The 15,528-nt window shown below is 34.4% G+C and overlaps 1 protein-coding gene across 4 annotated transcripts in view; it reads right to left on the bottom strand.

The window, feature by feature from the left end:
- Window positions 1-15,528, bottom strand: part of LOC141514339 (disintegrin and metalloproteinase domain-containing protein 2-like) — a 141,683-nt gene that overhangs the window by 76,078 nt on the left and 50,077 nt on the right. For all 4 annotated transcript variants that reach the window (XM_074225101.1, XM_074225109.1, XM_074225118.1 and 1 more), the window contains exons 7-9: window positions 6,989-7,057; window positions 6,161-6,232; window positions 3,784-3,950 (exon numbers count right to left, since the gene is read on the bottom strand). In XM_074225101.1, coding sequence (XP_074081202.1) covers window positions 3,784-3,950; window positions 6,161-6,232; window positions 6,989-7,057 — 308 coding nt within the window. The remainder of the gene's footprint in view (window positions 1-3,783; window positions 3,951-6,160; window positions 6,233-6,988; window positions 7,058-15,528) is intronic.

The raw sequence follows: 15,528 nt of genomic DNA, 5'->3' as shown, positions 1-15,528 counted from the left end.
CATAAACTCTTTGGAAAAATAGGTGAAGACAGAACTCTGCCTAACTCTTTCTATGACGCCAATATGGTACTGATACCTAAACTAGGAAGAGCAAAAAACAGAGAAAGAAAATTATAGACTTATCTCCCTGATAGATGCAAAAATCTTAAATGAAATCTTAACAAAACAAATACAGGAAGTTCCCACTAAGATAATATACTGTGACCAAGTGGGATTTATGTCAGGAATGCAGAGCTAGTTCAATATTAAGAAAACTGCTAGTATTATTAACTATATCAATAACAAACCTATCAGGAAATCAAATAATTATATCAATAGATACAGAAAAAACTTTTCCTACTAAAGAACATATTCCTACTAAAAACACTAGAGAGCCTAGGAATAAATGAATTGTTCCTTACAATAATAAGCAGTATCTATCTGAAACCATCAACAAGCATTATATGCAGTGGAGAGAGGCTAGAGGCATTCCCAGTAAGATCAGGGGTGAAAAAAGGATACCCATTATCACTGCTACTATTCAATATTGTATTAGAAATGTTAGCTTCAGCAATTAGAAAAGAAAAAGAAATGGAAGGAATTAGAATTGGGAAGGAAGAGGCAAAGATCTCACTCTTTGCAGATGACATGATGGTATACCTAGAGAATCTAAAAAAAAATCTTAAAAACTACTAGAAACAATTAGCAACTTTAGCAAAGCCACAGGATATAATAAAATAAACCCTCATGAATCCTCAATATTTCTATATATGACCAGCAAGATACAGCAAAAAAGAGCTAGAAAGAGAAATCCCATTCAAAGTAACTGCAAACCATGTAAAATACTTGGGAGTCTACTTGCCAAGGCAGATTCAGAAACTTTATGAAAACAATTACAAAACGCTTGTCACACAAATAAAATCAGATTTAAAGCACTGGGCAAATATCAAATGCTCATGAAAAGGCCACAGGAATATAATAAAAATGAAAATGACAATTCTACCTAAATTAAACTACCTATTTAGTGCCTCAACAATCAAAATTCCAAAAAGTTACTTTAGTGAGTTAGAGAAAATTATAAGTAAATTCATATGGAGAAATAAAAAGTCAAGAATTTCCTTTCCAGGGATTTAATGAAAAAAAGTGCAAAAGAAGGTGGCTTAGCCCTACGAGATCTAAAATTATATTATAAAGCATCAGTCATCAAAAATGTCTGGTATTGGCTAAGAAATAGAGTGATGGATCAATGGAATAGACTAGGAAATGATTATAGTTATCTGTTGCTTGATAAACCTGAAGAATCCAGCTTTTGGGATAAAAACTCTCTTCAATAAAAACTATTGTGGAAAATTGGAAATTAGTATGGCAGAAACTGGGATTAGATCAATACCTCACACCCCATACCAAGATCAAAATGAATACAAAATTCAGACATAAAAGGCAAACTAGGAGATAAAGGAATAGTCAGATCTATGGAAAAGGAAGCAACTGAAGAGATGGAGAACATCATTAAAAACAAACTAGATTGTTTTGATTACATTAAATTAAAAAGTTTTTTCACAAAAAAAACCTCTGTAACCAAGATCAAAAGAAATGTAGTAAATTGGGAAACAATTTTTACAATGAGTATTTCTGACAAAGGACTCATTTCTAAAATATATAGAGCACTGAGTCAAATTTATAAAAAAAAAAAGACATTCCCCAATAGACAAATGGTGAAACGATATGCAGAGGCAATTTACAGATGAGGAAATCAAAATGATCCATAGTCATGTGAAAAATTGTTCTAAATCTTTACTGATTAGAGAAATGCAAATTAAAGCATCTGTGATGTACTACCTCATACCTCTCAGACTGGTCAATATGACCAGAAAAAGGACAATGATCAGTGTTGGAAGGGATGTGAGAAATCTAGGATACTAATACATTGTTGGTGGAGCTGTGAACTCATCCAGTCTTTTTGGAGAGCAATTTGGAATTATGCCCAAAGGGCAACAAAAATATGTATACCCTTTGATCCAACAATACCACTACTGGGTCCATACCCTGAAGAGTTCATGAAAAAGGGTAAAACCCTCACTTGTACAAAAATATTCCTAGCAGCTCTGTTTGTGGTGGCAAAGAATTGGAAATTGAGTGAATGTCCATCATTTGGGGAATAGCTGAACAAATTGTGGTATATGTACTTTAGGGAATATTACTGTTTTATTAGAAACCAGGAGGGATGGTAATTCAGAGAAGACTGGAAGGATTTACATGAACTGATGCTCAGTGAGATGAGCAGAAGCAGAATAACACTGCACTTCCTAACAGCAACATAGGGTAGATGATCAATCTTAATGGACTTGCTCATTCCATCTGTGTAACAATCAGGGACAATTTGGGGATATCTGCAATGGAGAATATCATCTATTTCCAGAGAAAGAATTGTGGATTTGAACAAAGATCAAAGATTATTACCTTTACTTTAAAATAAAAATCTTTATTATGTAATTTTTCTATCTCTTATATTTTTTTTTCCTTAAGGATATGATTTCTCTCTCAACACATTCAATTTAGACTAATGAATAGCATGGAAACAATGTAAAGACTAACAGACTGCCTTCTGTGGGGGGGGCGGGGTTGGAAGGAGGGAAGCAAGATTGTGGGAATAATTATAAAATTCAAAAATAAATAATTTTTTTAAAAGTTCCCCCCAAAATTTTAAAAAAGTAAATGTTTGTTTAATTGAACTGCATATTCTGGACTCATAGGAACAAGCAGATAATTCCAGGTTACTCTATAAATTATCTTGACATTCTACAGCTGTTGAAGATTCAGAACTAACACATTACAAAATTGGATAAATTGGAAAACTGGACTGGGAAGGAATTTTAATAATGAATTAACCATTTGCTCTTTTCCCTTCATCCATCTCTATTAAAACCTCCCTTTATTCTTTCCTTGTTTGCATATATTTGTCATCTATTTAAGCTCTCTTTCTTATTCCTATACACCATGATGTCTTGTCTCCATCTCCACTATTTGCTTCATTTCTTTCTTTCCTCCTTAAACTCCAACCTCTTCCCATGAAAATATGTCTGATTCTTCTTATAATTATTTTTCTATTCACAAGATGCAAAGATTCCTAGATATCCCTGACAACTGAAGGAGCTCAGAGGACTGGAGCCAAGAAGCCAAGAAGGCCTGAGTTTGAAAACCACCACAGCTACTTACTAGCTGTGTGATTCTGAGCATGTCACTTAACCTCTGTTTACCTCAGTTTCTTCATCTGTAAAATAGAGATAATCATGGTGTCTATCTCCTAGAGTTGTGTTATCAAATGAGACAATATATATAAAGTGTTTTGAAAACTTTAAAGCACTGTATAAATGCTACTATGGATTACACCCCACACACTTGCATAAAACTTTTTCCTGATTCATGATTTAGGATGATGAATTGCTATAGCTTATATAATCAGAAATCTAAAGACTAAAAACACTCAGCAGATATTCAATAGGAATCCAGTACTAAAAATATAACTTTAGAAAGTTTTAATTTTTAGGATTTCAATATATCAAACTTGTGTCACACAGTTATAAAAGCAGTCTCTTTTGGAACAAGGTTAAGTAAATTGATTCAACTTTATAAATATAATTTAATAATTAAATTTATTTTGAAAAAGAAAAATTAACCTTCATTTTTAATATATTATATTATGAAGATACCAGTTAATGTTATCCCATTGAGCCTGAAAGGAATCAGGTTCCCAAAGCAAGTGAGAGTTGGGGAAAATTGACATCTGGGGAGAACTACACTTACGTTAGTAAAAATGCCATATCATGCCTCCTTAGAACAAGATAAGATTCTTTCCACTTTAAAAATCTTGGCAACAATTCATCAGGCTCTCCAGTAGTATTGATTTTATTTTTGTCTATCCAGAACTCCAAGGAAGATAGTACAATAGTCAAGTTAAGTGAGCTATACATCTAAAAATGAAACAGATATGGAATACATATTCATATACCACTAATGTAAATTAATTTTTGAAACAACTCTGGCTCTAATTAGTTAATAATATTCCCTAGTGAAATGAAGCTTTTATGCAGATAATAGATAAATGATAATTAGAGACCTTATAAAGTACCATGCCAGCTATTAAATATATATATATATATATATATATATATATATATATATATATATATATATATATATATATGTATATATATATAGCAATGGTTCTAAAATTTTTGGTATCACATTTTGAATTTTTATATTCTTAAAAATTATTGACTATCCCAAGGGTTTTTGTTTATATTTATTATATATATAATATATATGAATTTTACTGTATTAGGAATTAGAACTAATAAATTTCAAAATATTTATTAATTCATTTAAAAAGCACCAAACTATATGTTAATATAATCAAGCAATAAATATTTATTAAATATGTAGGGCACTCTACTAAGTGTAGGGAGTGCAAAAAAAGTAGCAAAAGACAGTCCCTGCTCTCTAGGAACTTGCAATCTATTGGAGAAAATGACATGCAAATAAATATAAATAAAGCAAGTTATACTGTATATAGATTAAATAGGAAATAATAGGGGAAATGATCTGGAATTAAGATGGATTGAGGAAGGCTTTCGGTAGAAAGTAGGATTTTAGTTGGGACTTAAAGGAATCCAGGAAGGTCAGTAGTTAGGACAGAGGAGTGGGTATTCTAGAGAGAGCAAAAAGTAGGACAAAATAGTGGGAAATGGAGTCTCTTTTTCATTGTTCTACATTGAAGACTATGTGATGAGGAGTAAAATAAAAGAAGACTGAAAAGGTAGGAGAGGCTTTGAATAACAAATGAAGCATTTTGTGTTTGCCTGGAGATGTGACTGGACCTGAGTTTTTTTGGAAAATCACTTTGGTGGCTGAATGGAAGAGAGATTAGAATGGAGAGAGACTTGAGCCAGGCAGATCCACCAATAGGCTATTGTCATAATACAATACACCACCAGGGTGGTGGCAAGGTTATAGAAGAAAAGAAGGCATATTCAAGATTTGTTGCAAAGGTGAAATCAATGCATCTTGGCAACAACTTGTATATGAAGACTAAAAGTGAGAAATTCAGGATGAGCGCTAACTTGCCAGCCTTAGGGCCTAGGAGGATGGAGTTGCATGCATTCTACAAGAAAAAGAAAATAGTAGCATCAATTTTCATACTTTTGCAAATTTCTTTAATACCTTTTATTTCTTGAGACAATTGGGGTTAAGTGAGTTTTCCAATGTCACAAAGCTAGTAAGTATCAAGTGTCTGATGTCAGATTTGAACTCAGGCCCTCCTTACTCCAGGGCCAGTTCTCTAGCTAGCCATTTAATGTCTTTCTTAATAGAAGATAGATGTATTGTTTTGTTTTGTTTTGTTATTTAGGTTTTTGCAAGGCAAATGGGGTTAAGTGGCTTGCCCAAGGCCACATGGCTAGGTAATTATTAAGTGTCTGAGACCAGATTTGAACCCAGGTACTCCTGACTCCAGGGCCAATGCTTTATCCACTGCGCCACCTAGCCACCCCAATAGATGTATTTTTATAACTGCTTCTGCATTCAATTTGTCATGCTGTAATTCTGGTTGAAGTTTATGAAGAAAATGTGGCTTCAACAAATATGTAGTTGGGAAAGGGAGGAGTATTTTAATAGGCAAATAATAATAATAATAATTATTATTATTATTATTATTATTATTACAAAAATTAATCTTACAGGCTCATGAAAAAGTTTCTGGGCATTCCAAAGGTCTGTGGTCTTCACTTTGCTAACTGTTCATCTAAAGCAACATAAATCAAGTATCTATTTTATGAAATAGCTGAAGCCACTCTATTTGGAGACAAGATGCCTAGGTTAAAACCCTGTCTTGATACTTTCTGACCTGGTTAATGATGGACAAGTTATTAGCACAATAAGTATCCCTCAGGGTTGTTGAAAGGAAAGTTCTATGTAAACTTAAAGTTTTTGTGTGCATATGAATCATTTTGATATTATTTGTCCCTATATTCTATAGAAATCACCAGGGTATGGATTTTCTGACATAAGGAACACATGTACCCCTTATACAATAGTACCCTAAATTTACCCCGCAAATTATAATATTAGATATCTGCCTGAGGCAACTCCACATATCAAGAAACAAGAAAAGGCAAAAACTTACTGTGCTGACAAGTCCAATAACCATGGCAATTTTCTGAGTAACAAGGTTTACATCAGATCCCATAAAGTTATACTGAAAAAAATAATAGTTTTAAAGTCTGAGTAAAATAATTTAATGATATATTTTCTTTAGTTATAACATTTGCCCCTAGGAACTAGGCTAATTATCAAGCAAATACAATCTATTGATTCAAAATATAAATCTTAAATTTAGAGAAGAGAAGAAATTAATTTTTACATAATGAGAACATTATATAAGGAACTACGTCTTAAGAGAGCAAGAAATCTGATTAAGGAGAGCAGTTAAACTCTCAACTACTACCTAGGAAGAAAAATGTAAGAGAATTAAGCATGTCTGTCTTTAGGCTGTGACTGATTAATCATTGGAATGAAAAGTTTTAAAATTCTCTGGAATCCTTTATTTTCTGCTATCAAAAATCACTCAGTAAATATTTCTCACTAACCTGGTAATATAAAGAAAAAAATTTAGTTTCCAAAATTTTAGAATATATCAACTAAAGATTATATCTAATACATAATTTGAATGTGTATTAATAACAACAATATACTACTATAGATTGATTATCTCTATGTTATTGAATATAGTTCAGTTCTATAGAATGATTTACAACAGTACCTGGACCACAACTAGCATTCAACTAATATTTGTTGAAAATTTTAAAAAATCAATACTAGTGTCAGAAGATATTTCAAATACTCCTTTGAACTTCATTTTATTCATTTTTGAAGTAGAAAAGTAAAAATGAGAGGACAAATAAGATAACTGCAAAGGTTAGAAAAGAGGGACCAAAAAATTAGGTGAACTTACCAGATTTTTTTCCACTACAACATGCATTTCCAGATACCCAGAGAAAGATGATAAATAATATAATTGAGACTGAAATTGATAAAAGGAACACAAGAACATGTCAATATTTAACACTTCTCATATAGTTTATCTAATTTTGAATCTTTTAGGGTATTGCTAATGAACTGAAAGAAGTAGAACATTTAGAACATAAAACTTAATTGGGTATTTGATCATCACAATGGCACAATGGGAATACTCATCCAAATCCCAATTGCTGCATGACTACATTACAAGAATTTCATATTTTTATTACATTTTTTTTGGTTAACAGAAATTTATTTTCTCTCTACCTTTTCCCAATCTCCATTAAAAAGGGAAACAAAACCCTTATAAAATATGCATAATCAAGCGAAGCAAAATTCCCACATCAACCATATTCTAAAAATCTGTCCTGATCTGCCATCCAAAATCATTCACTTTCAAAAGGTGAGAGCATGTTTCATCACGAATCCTCTGCAGTTGTTTATTGTGCTAATCAGAGTTATTTACAAAGTCATAAAAAAGTTAGACCAAGATAGTTACATTTGAGAATCACCAGCATAGAGATGGGAAAAATTCATGGGAGCTAATGAGATCACCAAATAAAATAGTCTAGAGAGAGAAGAGGAATCAGGACAGAACCCTGTGGGACACTTACAGTTAAAAGATATGAGAAAAAGCAATCTCTTTGAGAAATTGGTTTATAATTTTATTTTTTTACTTTTTTTCTTTTATGATTTAATTATTTTATATTATTGCAATTATCTTGCTGTGAAAGTAAACATAAACCTCTCTCCCCTAAAAAAAGAGAAATGTCAAGAATAATGAGAGAGGGGAAAAAAAGTGTAGTTCAGTCTGTGTTCAGGTTCTAACAGCTCTGTCTCTAGGATGAGTTGCCTTCTGAGAAGTTGCTTTGATATTGCTTCAATATCTTTTCCCACAGTCACTATTACTAGCTGTATTTCCCTCCATCCTATTCCTCCCCACACTCATTTATTCTATTCTCTCTCCTTTCTCCCTGTCCCTGCTCAGAAGTGTATTGTACCTGAGCACCCTCTCCCACGATCTTCCCTCTTTTCTATCATCTACTTCTACCCTCCTCTCCCTCATCCCCCTTATCCCATCCCTTTCCTTTCATTTTCTCTAGGGTAAGATAGATTTCTATATACAATTAAGTGTATATGTTATTTCTTCTCTGAACCATTTCTGATGAGAATGAAGGTTCACTTATTCTCCCTCACCTCCCCCCCCCCTCCATTGCAAGAGCTTTTTCTTGACTCTTTTATGTGAAATATCTTAGTCCCTTCTTCCTCGCTTTTCCCTTCCTCCCAGTACTTTCCTTTATCATCCATTAACTCCATTTTTATACTGTATTATACCATTATATTCAATTCCTTCCTGTGCCTTATACATGTTCCTTCTGATTGTTGTTATAAATGAGAAGGTTCATATGAATTATCAGTATCTTCTTCCCATGCAGGAATGTATACAGTTCAGCATCATTAAATCCCTCATAATTAGTCCTTCCCATCCACCTTCTCAGTTATGCTTCACCCAAGTCCTGTACATGGAGAACAAACTTGCTCTTCAGCTCTGGTCTTTCCAAAAGGAAAAGTTTTAAAGACCCCTGTTTCATTGAAAATCCATATTTTCCCCTGGAAGAGGATATTTGGTTTTGCTGAGTAGTTGATTCTCAGTTGTACACCAAGATCTTTTGTTTTCCAGAATATCATATTCCAAGCCCTGTGAGCCCTTAATACAAATGTTGCCAAATCCTGTGTAATCCTAACTGTAGAGCCATGGTAGTTAAATTGTTTGTTTCCTGTAGCTCGTAGTACTTGCTCTTGGACTTGGGAGTTTTGGAATTTGACTATAATACTCCTGGGAGTTTTTCTTTTGGGATCTCTTTCAGGAGGTGATTGATGAATTCCCTCATTTTCTATTTTACTCTCTGCTTCTAGGACCTCAGGACAATTTTGCTGCATTATTTCAGGAAAAATGAAGTCTAGGCTCTTTTCCTCATCATGACTTTCAAGTATCCAAAAATCTTTTTAATTATCTCTCAGATCTGTTTTCTGGGTCAGTTGTTTTTCCAATGAGATATTTCACATTTTCTTCTAATTTTTCATTTTGATATTGTTTATTTTTTCTTGATTTCTTGCAAAACCATCAGCTTCCTTTAGTTCCATTTTACATTTGAAGGAGTTATTTTCTTCAGAGAGTTTTTTTAATGTCCTTTTCCAGTCAGCCAATTCTGCTTTTTTAAAGCATTCTTTTCCTTGTTTGCCTTTTGGCTTATTTTATTCCATTTAGCCCAAACTGGTTTTTAAAATGTTATTTTCTTAAGTATTTTTTGTATTTTTTTCACCAAGCTGCTGACTTGGTTTTCATGATTTACCTTCATTGCTCTCATTTCTCTTCCCAATTTTTCCTCTACTTCCTGTACTTGCTTGTCATCTGCCTTCTTACTGAGTTAAGAATCCTGCTTTTAAAAAAGTTTATCCTTTACTTTTGATAGAATTAAATGCTGCCTTCATAAAAATGGAAGAGCTATCCTGCTGGTAAATCTGTGGTTTTTCTTTTAGTGATTTCTGTATTTCCCCATCATTTTCAACAAGCCAGACTTGATGTCTGCAAGTGTTCTGACCCAGATGAGCAAATCTCTGAAAGCTATTCCTTTTCTGTTCCATATTGTGGACAACTGTGTGTTAGTTAACTTTCCTTCCAAGTTAGCCACAAATTGTTCCCACTCAGAGAAGCACTTGACATTAATTCTGCTGGTATTCATTCTGCCTTAGGGTCACCATTTTGGTTAGTTTGGAGAGGATGAGTCTAGGATAAGTCCAGCACTCTGCTCTCATATCCTATCTGTCTCTTTTCCTTATGAGCAAGTACTCTATTAGATACTAATGTTTGCTGTGAGGCTGTATCCAGGAATTTTTATTGCATTTAGGTAAACAGAAGACATATCTGGTAGTCTGAGCCTATTGAAAACATCCAGAATTATAAGCTTGTTCTCTTTTGATACAATGATGATATGGATCTCTAGGACGTCATAAAATTTTTCTTTGAACTCATCAGAATTTGTCTTGGTGGGAGCTTGGGCACTGATGATGGTGGTATGGCATTTTCTTGCAAGTGGCATTCCCTCATTTTAATAGGCATACAAGCTTGTTGACTAAATTAGTTTTGATTGCAAAACCTACCCCAGCTACATGGAACTCTCCTTCACTGTGGCCATGCAGAAAAACATGCATCCATCTATGACTTCAGTGAGTTGGCCTTCATTTGCCAACCTTGTTCATACCACACTGTTATTTGGACATGATACCTGCTGAGTTCTATCACAAAAAGAATTGTTCATCTTTCAATCTACTGGATTTTGTATATATAGTCCATGTGCCAGTAGTGAGGAATCATCTTTGCAAAAGATGTACACCAACTGTACAAATTTGCACCATATATTGCTTTCATCACATAAAACCTTTGTACAATTTTTTGTGTTTCAAACATAGGGTGGGATCCCTGCCTGTTGTGATAATCAGACCAGGGTTGCATAAGCAGACAATTGGTTCACCAATTCTGAAAAAGAATTTGGAATTATGCTAAAGAAAATAAAAATACAAAACCATCATAAAGGTCCTAAATTTATTATTATTTTCTGTCATCTCTAGAATAATATTCAAAATTTAAAAGATACATTAAAAGGTCAGAGACATTTAGGGTTTAGTGTTAATTGAGAAATCAGAGTAATATAATAGAAAAGGGCTTAAAATCAAGAGACAACTGACTTCAATTCTAATTTTGATGCTTTTTTTTTAAACTCTTGACAATGAGCAAATCTTTCAAGCATCTAACTATAAAATGATGATTATAATGCCTCTCATACTTTACAAGATAATGTTGTGGAGTTTTGCAAACCTTAAGTTACCATGGAAATATTAATTTCTGTAATCTAATACATCCCTCTTATTTTATAGATAAGCTGAGAACTAGAGAGATTAGTGACTTCTCCAATATCACACAAGTAGGAAGTAGTAAGAAACAGAACCAGGATTTGGAACCAATGTTACACAAGTAGGAAGAAACAGTATCAGGATTTAGCTCACTAAATTTTAGTGTATTGCATGTCAATGGAAAACTGAAGTAAAGACTATTTGCCTGAACCAAGAACATTATACACATTCACAACATTGTGAATTGATCAACCTTGATGGATGCAGCTCCTCTCAGCAATTCAGAAAGCTAGGACAATTCTAAGAGACCTGCTATGGACAATGCTATTCATTTAAATTTACATTACCAAAAAGAACCCCCACAGAATCTGAATGAATACTACATTTTAAAATTTTTCTCTTATGCTTTTCTTTCCTATCTCATGGTTTCCTTTCTTTTCCCTTAATCTTAATTCATCATTCAGAAAATGAATAATCTGTAAACATGTTAAACACAAATGTGTAGGTACAATATTCACTAAACTGTTCCCCGCTGAAGAGAGTGGGGTAAGAAGGAAGGTTGAAAGGAAATTATGTAGCTTGAGAATATTCATATTCATGTGGATGAATTTTGAAAACTTTCATAACATGTAATTGAAAAACTAAAATATCAATTGGAAAAAAATAAATTGCTCAATTAAAAAAACTATTTGCCTGATTCAATCTAAATTCACTTTTAATCTGAAGTCAGAAACTAGGAAAAAAATGTCCATAATGACTAAACAATGTAAAGAAAGATCAACAAGAATTACAAAGAAACTACAAAACAAAAGTGGATATACTATGTACTTATAATCATAGAACATATCCTTGAAGAATAGATGAGAAAATTCAGAGGTTGGGGGCTGTCAGAGTCAGCTGCTGTATTTTGTCATTTTACTGATTTTTTTTTCTCTTTCTCTTTCACATTCTTTATTATGAGATGATTGACTGAATAGAAGAGGGAGGATGAATTAAGAAATCATAATAATGTGAAAGCAAATGACATCAATTTTTTTTATTTAGAGAGGCTTAAGAAAAAAACAAAAGACTAAAAAATATATTCACTCAAAAAAGGTATTCTATTCTTTTTTGTACAAGGTATTTCATAATAATTATTTATTCATTGCAATATTTAACTTTCTAAACAAATAATAAACTGGTTCTGTTCCGTATTCCTGGCTTTTCATTAAAAGAGCTATTTTCCCTTGTCTCATTAATAGATGCAGGAATATACAACAGAATTCTTGAGATAGCATTTGAACAAGTGGGTGATTAATTAGTTATATCAAATGCCCAAGATTTAACACCAGATTATTGTAGTTATCTTAAAATATAAAACAAAAAAATAGTTTAATGTTCAAAGTAGTTCTTATATCCAATGAATACTATATGTATTCAGAAAATTCTGTAAAAGGAGAAAAGGAAGCCTGACACAAACTTTTGTGAGTTTTGGAACAAGGAGAACTTATGTCCCCTGGTCTCAGTTTCTTTAGCAATAAAGTGAGGTTTGCCTTGTGATCTCTCAGTTCCCTTCCAGATTTAAATTCTCTAATACTAACATTTTTTTTAATGCTATTCATCTTCCATATAATAAGCTCTCACTAAGATAGGTTTCCCCCAATCTTGATATGAGGAGAAACTAGTTGATATTTGTTGGGGGAGTGAGGAGAGAGGGTCTAAACAATTAAAAAAGACACTAAGGAGGCATAACAACAAAGGGAAAGTAACAGATCTACTGGATGATGCTTTGAAATCAGCAAAAGCTGCTGATTAAAGATCTTGCCCTTGGGCTATGATACATAATCTGTAGATGATAAAGAATATTGATTTTATTATATAAAAAACACAATTGCAGCCAAGATGGCAACAGGAGTACAGCTTCTCTTAGGTTTTCTCTCTAAAATATTTCAAAAATTTTTAAATTATGACTCCAACTAAATTTTTGAGCGACAGAATCCACAGAAAGATCCAGATAAGTCAATCTCCAGCCCAAGGTAACCTGGAAAATAGTGGTAATGCTCTGTTCCACAGGGTTGGAGGAGCAGCAGTGCCAGAGCAAAGGAACTTCAGCCTTCCTAGAACAGCCCCAGGATGCCTGGGAGCCCTGGCTCCTGGCAGCAGAAGCAGTTTCCCAACCCACACCCAAGGAGCACCAAGTACAACTTGGAAGATCAGCAGGGAGACCTCTGCCAGCAAAGCCCAGGCCAGCCTGACTCCCTTCAGCACAGCCTCAGCCCTCAGTGTACTCCAGATCCCAAGAAACAGAAGCAGGCCCATGGAACCACCCAGCAGGAACCTCCTGGCAACTATGCCCTGAGCACTCAGCCCCCAGAAGGTAAGGGAGTGGAGTGAGACTGCCAAGGTCTGTCCTCTGTCCCTGGGGCAGGATTCTAGAGATTTAACCATATTCAGACCCTGGTCACAGTCTGCCCCCCCCCCCATAGAGCAGGGACTCCCATCACAGCCCTGGAGCAGAGGGGTATACTTGTGGTCATTAAACAGACCAGGAGAACAATCAGAGTCTCACATATTGAGATTCTCATGGGGTGGGGAGGTCCTAATAATACTCAAAAGTACAGGAAGCACCCCAAAACCAGGCATAGGCTGGGGAAATGAGTAAACAGATAAAAAAAGGAACCTGACCATAGACAATTACCTTGGTCCCATGGAGAAACAAAATATACAGTCTGAAGATGAGAAAGTCCAAGTTTCTACATCTAATGACTCCAAGAAATATAAAGTTGGACTCAAAAAGAGTTTGGAAATCAAGGGAGGGAGGTAAAAGAAAAACTGGGAAAAGAAATAAGAGGGCAGCATGAAGGAAGCATTTCACAGGAACACCCTCCCCCAAACTCCAAAAGATGACTCTAGTCAAAATTTAGAGGGGCAGAACCCACAGAAAGACTGAGTGATACATTTTCCCAGCAGGGCAGTCCAGCCCAGCCCAGAGAAGGAGCCAGAAGAGAACTCTGCTCCACCAGAATGAGTATGGAGTGAGGAACACAGGCTGCAGAATCTGCAGCAAGAATCTGGAAAAAGCATCCTGCACCCCACAGAGACAGTAAGGGGTCAGGGAAGACTGCAGAGTTTTCTCTGCTCTTCCTCTGGATAGGACTCTGCTGTTTGCCTAAACTCAGATGTAGGTTGCAGTTTGGGCTTCCACACTAAGATAGCAGAATCCTCCTTATAGCTCCAGGGCAAAGGGAAGTAGCACAGGCAAGAGAGAATAAGACCTTAGAGGAATAAAGGTCCCAGTTGGGTGTCCCCCCCCAAAAAAAAATGAAGTCTTATAAGTGCTGTCTTGGGCTGAGGAAATGAGTACACAACAGAAAAAGAAGAATCTGACCATAGAAAATTACTTTAGTTCCATGGAAGATCAAAACACATACTCAGATGATGATAAAATCAAAGTTTCCATATCTAAAACCTCCAAGAGAAATAGAAAATGGGCTCAGACTATGGATGAGCTCAAAAAAGACTTTGAAAATTCTTTCTGAAGAAAAGAATATGTTGAAAACCAGTTTAGGCCTAATGGATAAAAGCAAAACAAAAGGCAAATGAGAAGAAGAATGCCTTAAAAAGCAGAATTGGTCAGCTGGAAAAGGAGGTAAAAAAACTCTCTGAAGAAAATAATCCTTCAAATGCAGAATGGAACTAAAGGAAGCTGATGACTTTTCAAGAAATCAGGAAGAAATAAAACTCTTCCAAAAAAATAAAGCCAAAAATTAGAAGAAAAGGTGAAATATATCATTGGAAAAACAACCAACCTCAAAAACATATCCAGAAGAAATCATTTAAAAATTATTGGGCTATCTGAAAGTCATGATCAGGAGAAGAGCCTAGACTTCATTTTTCCAGAAATAATACAGCAAAATTGCTCTGAGATCCTAGAAGCAGAGGGTAAAATAGAAATAGAAGAAATTCACTGGTTACCTCCTCAAAGACATTTCAAAAGAAAAACTTACAGGAATATTATATCCAAATTCTAAAACTCTCAAATCAAAGGGAAAATTCTAAAAGCTGCCAGAAACAAACAATTCAACTACTGTGCCTCTATAGTAAGGATTACACAGGATCTGGCAGCATCTACATTAAAGGCTCTAGGGATTGGGATATGATATTCTTGAAGGCAAAAGATCTTAGTTTACAACTGAGAATCAACTACCCAGAAAAACTGAACATCCTCTTTCAGGGGAAAAGATGGACTTTCAATGAAACAAGGGACTTTCATACTTTCCTATGGAAACAGCCAAAGCTGAACAGAAAGTTTGATCTCCAAGTACAGGACTCTAGTGAACCATAGAGGGAGTGGAAGAGAAGGACCAGCTATGAGGAACTTGATGATATTGAAATGTTTACATTCCAGCATGGGAAGAAGATATTGATAATTCATATGAATTTTCTCATTTATAAAAGCTGTTAGAAGTAGCATATATAGAGGGAACATAGGAAGGAGCAGAATATAATGGTATAACATAGTAAAAAGATGGAGTCAGTTGGTGATAAAGGAAAGTTTTGGGAGGAAGGAAAAGGAGATGATGA

This window comes from Macrotis lagotis, chromosome 1 (genome assembly GCF_037893015.1).
Source record: "Macrotis lagotis isolate mMagLag1 chromosome 1, bilby.v1.9.chrom.fasta, whole genome shotgun sequence".
NCBI classification, from domain to species: Eukaryota; Metazoa; Chordata; class Mammalia; order Peramelemorphia; family Peramelidae; genus Macrotis; species Macrotis lagotis.
Note: the sequence above shows the minus strand (reverse complement) of the source record. Positions and strands in the feature narration are given on the sequence as shown.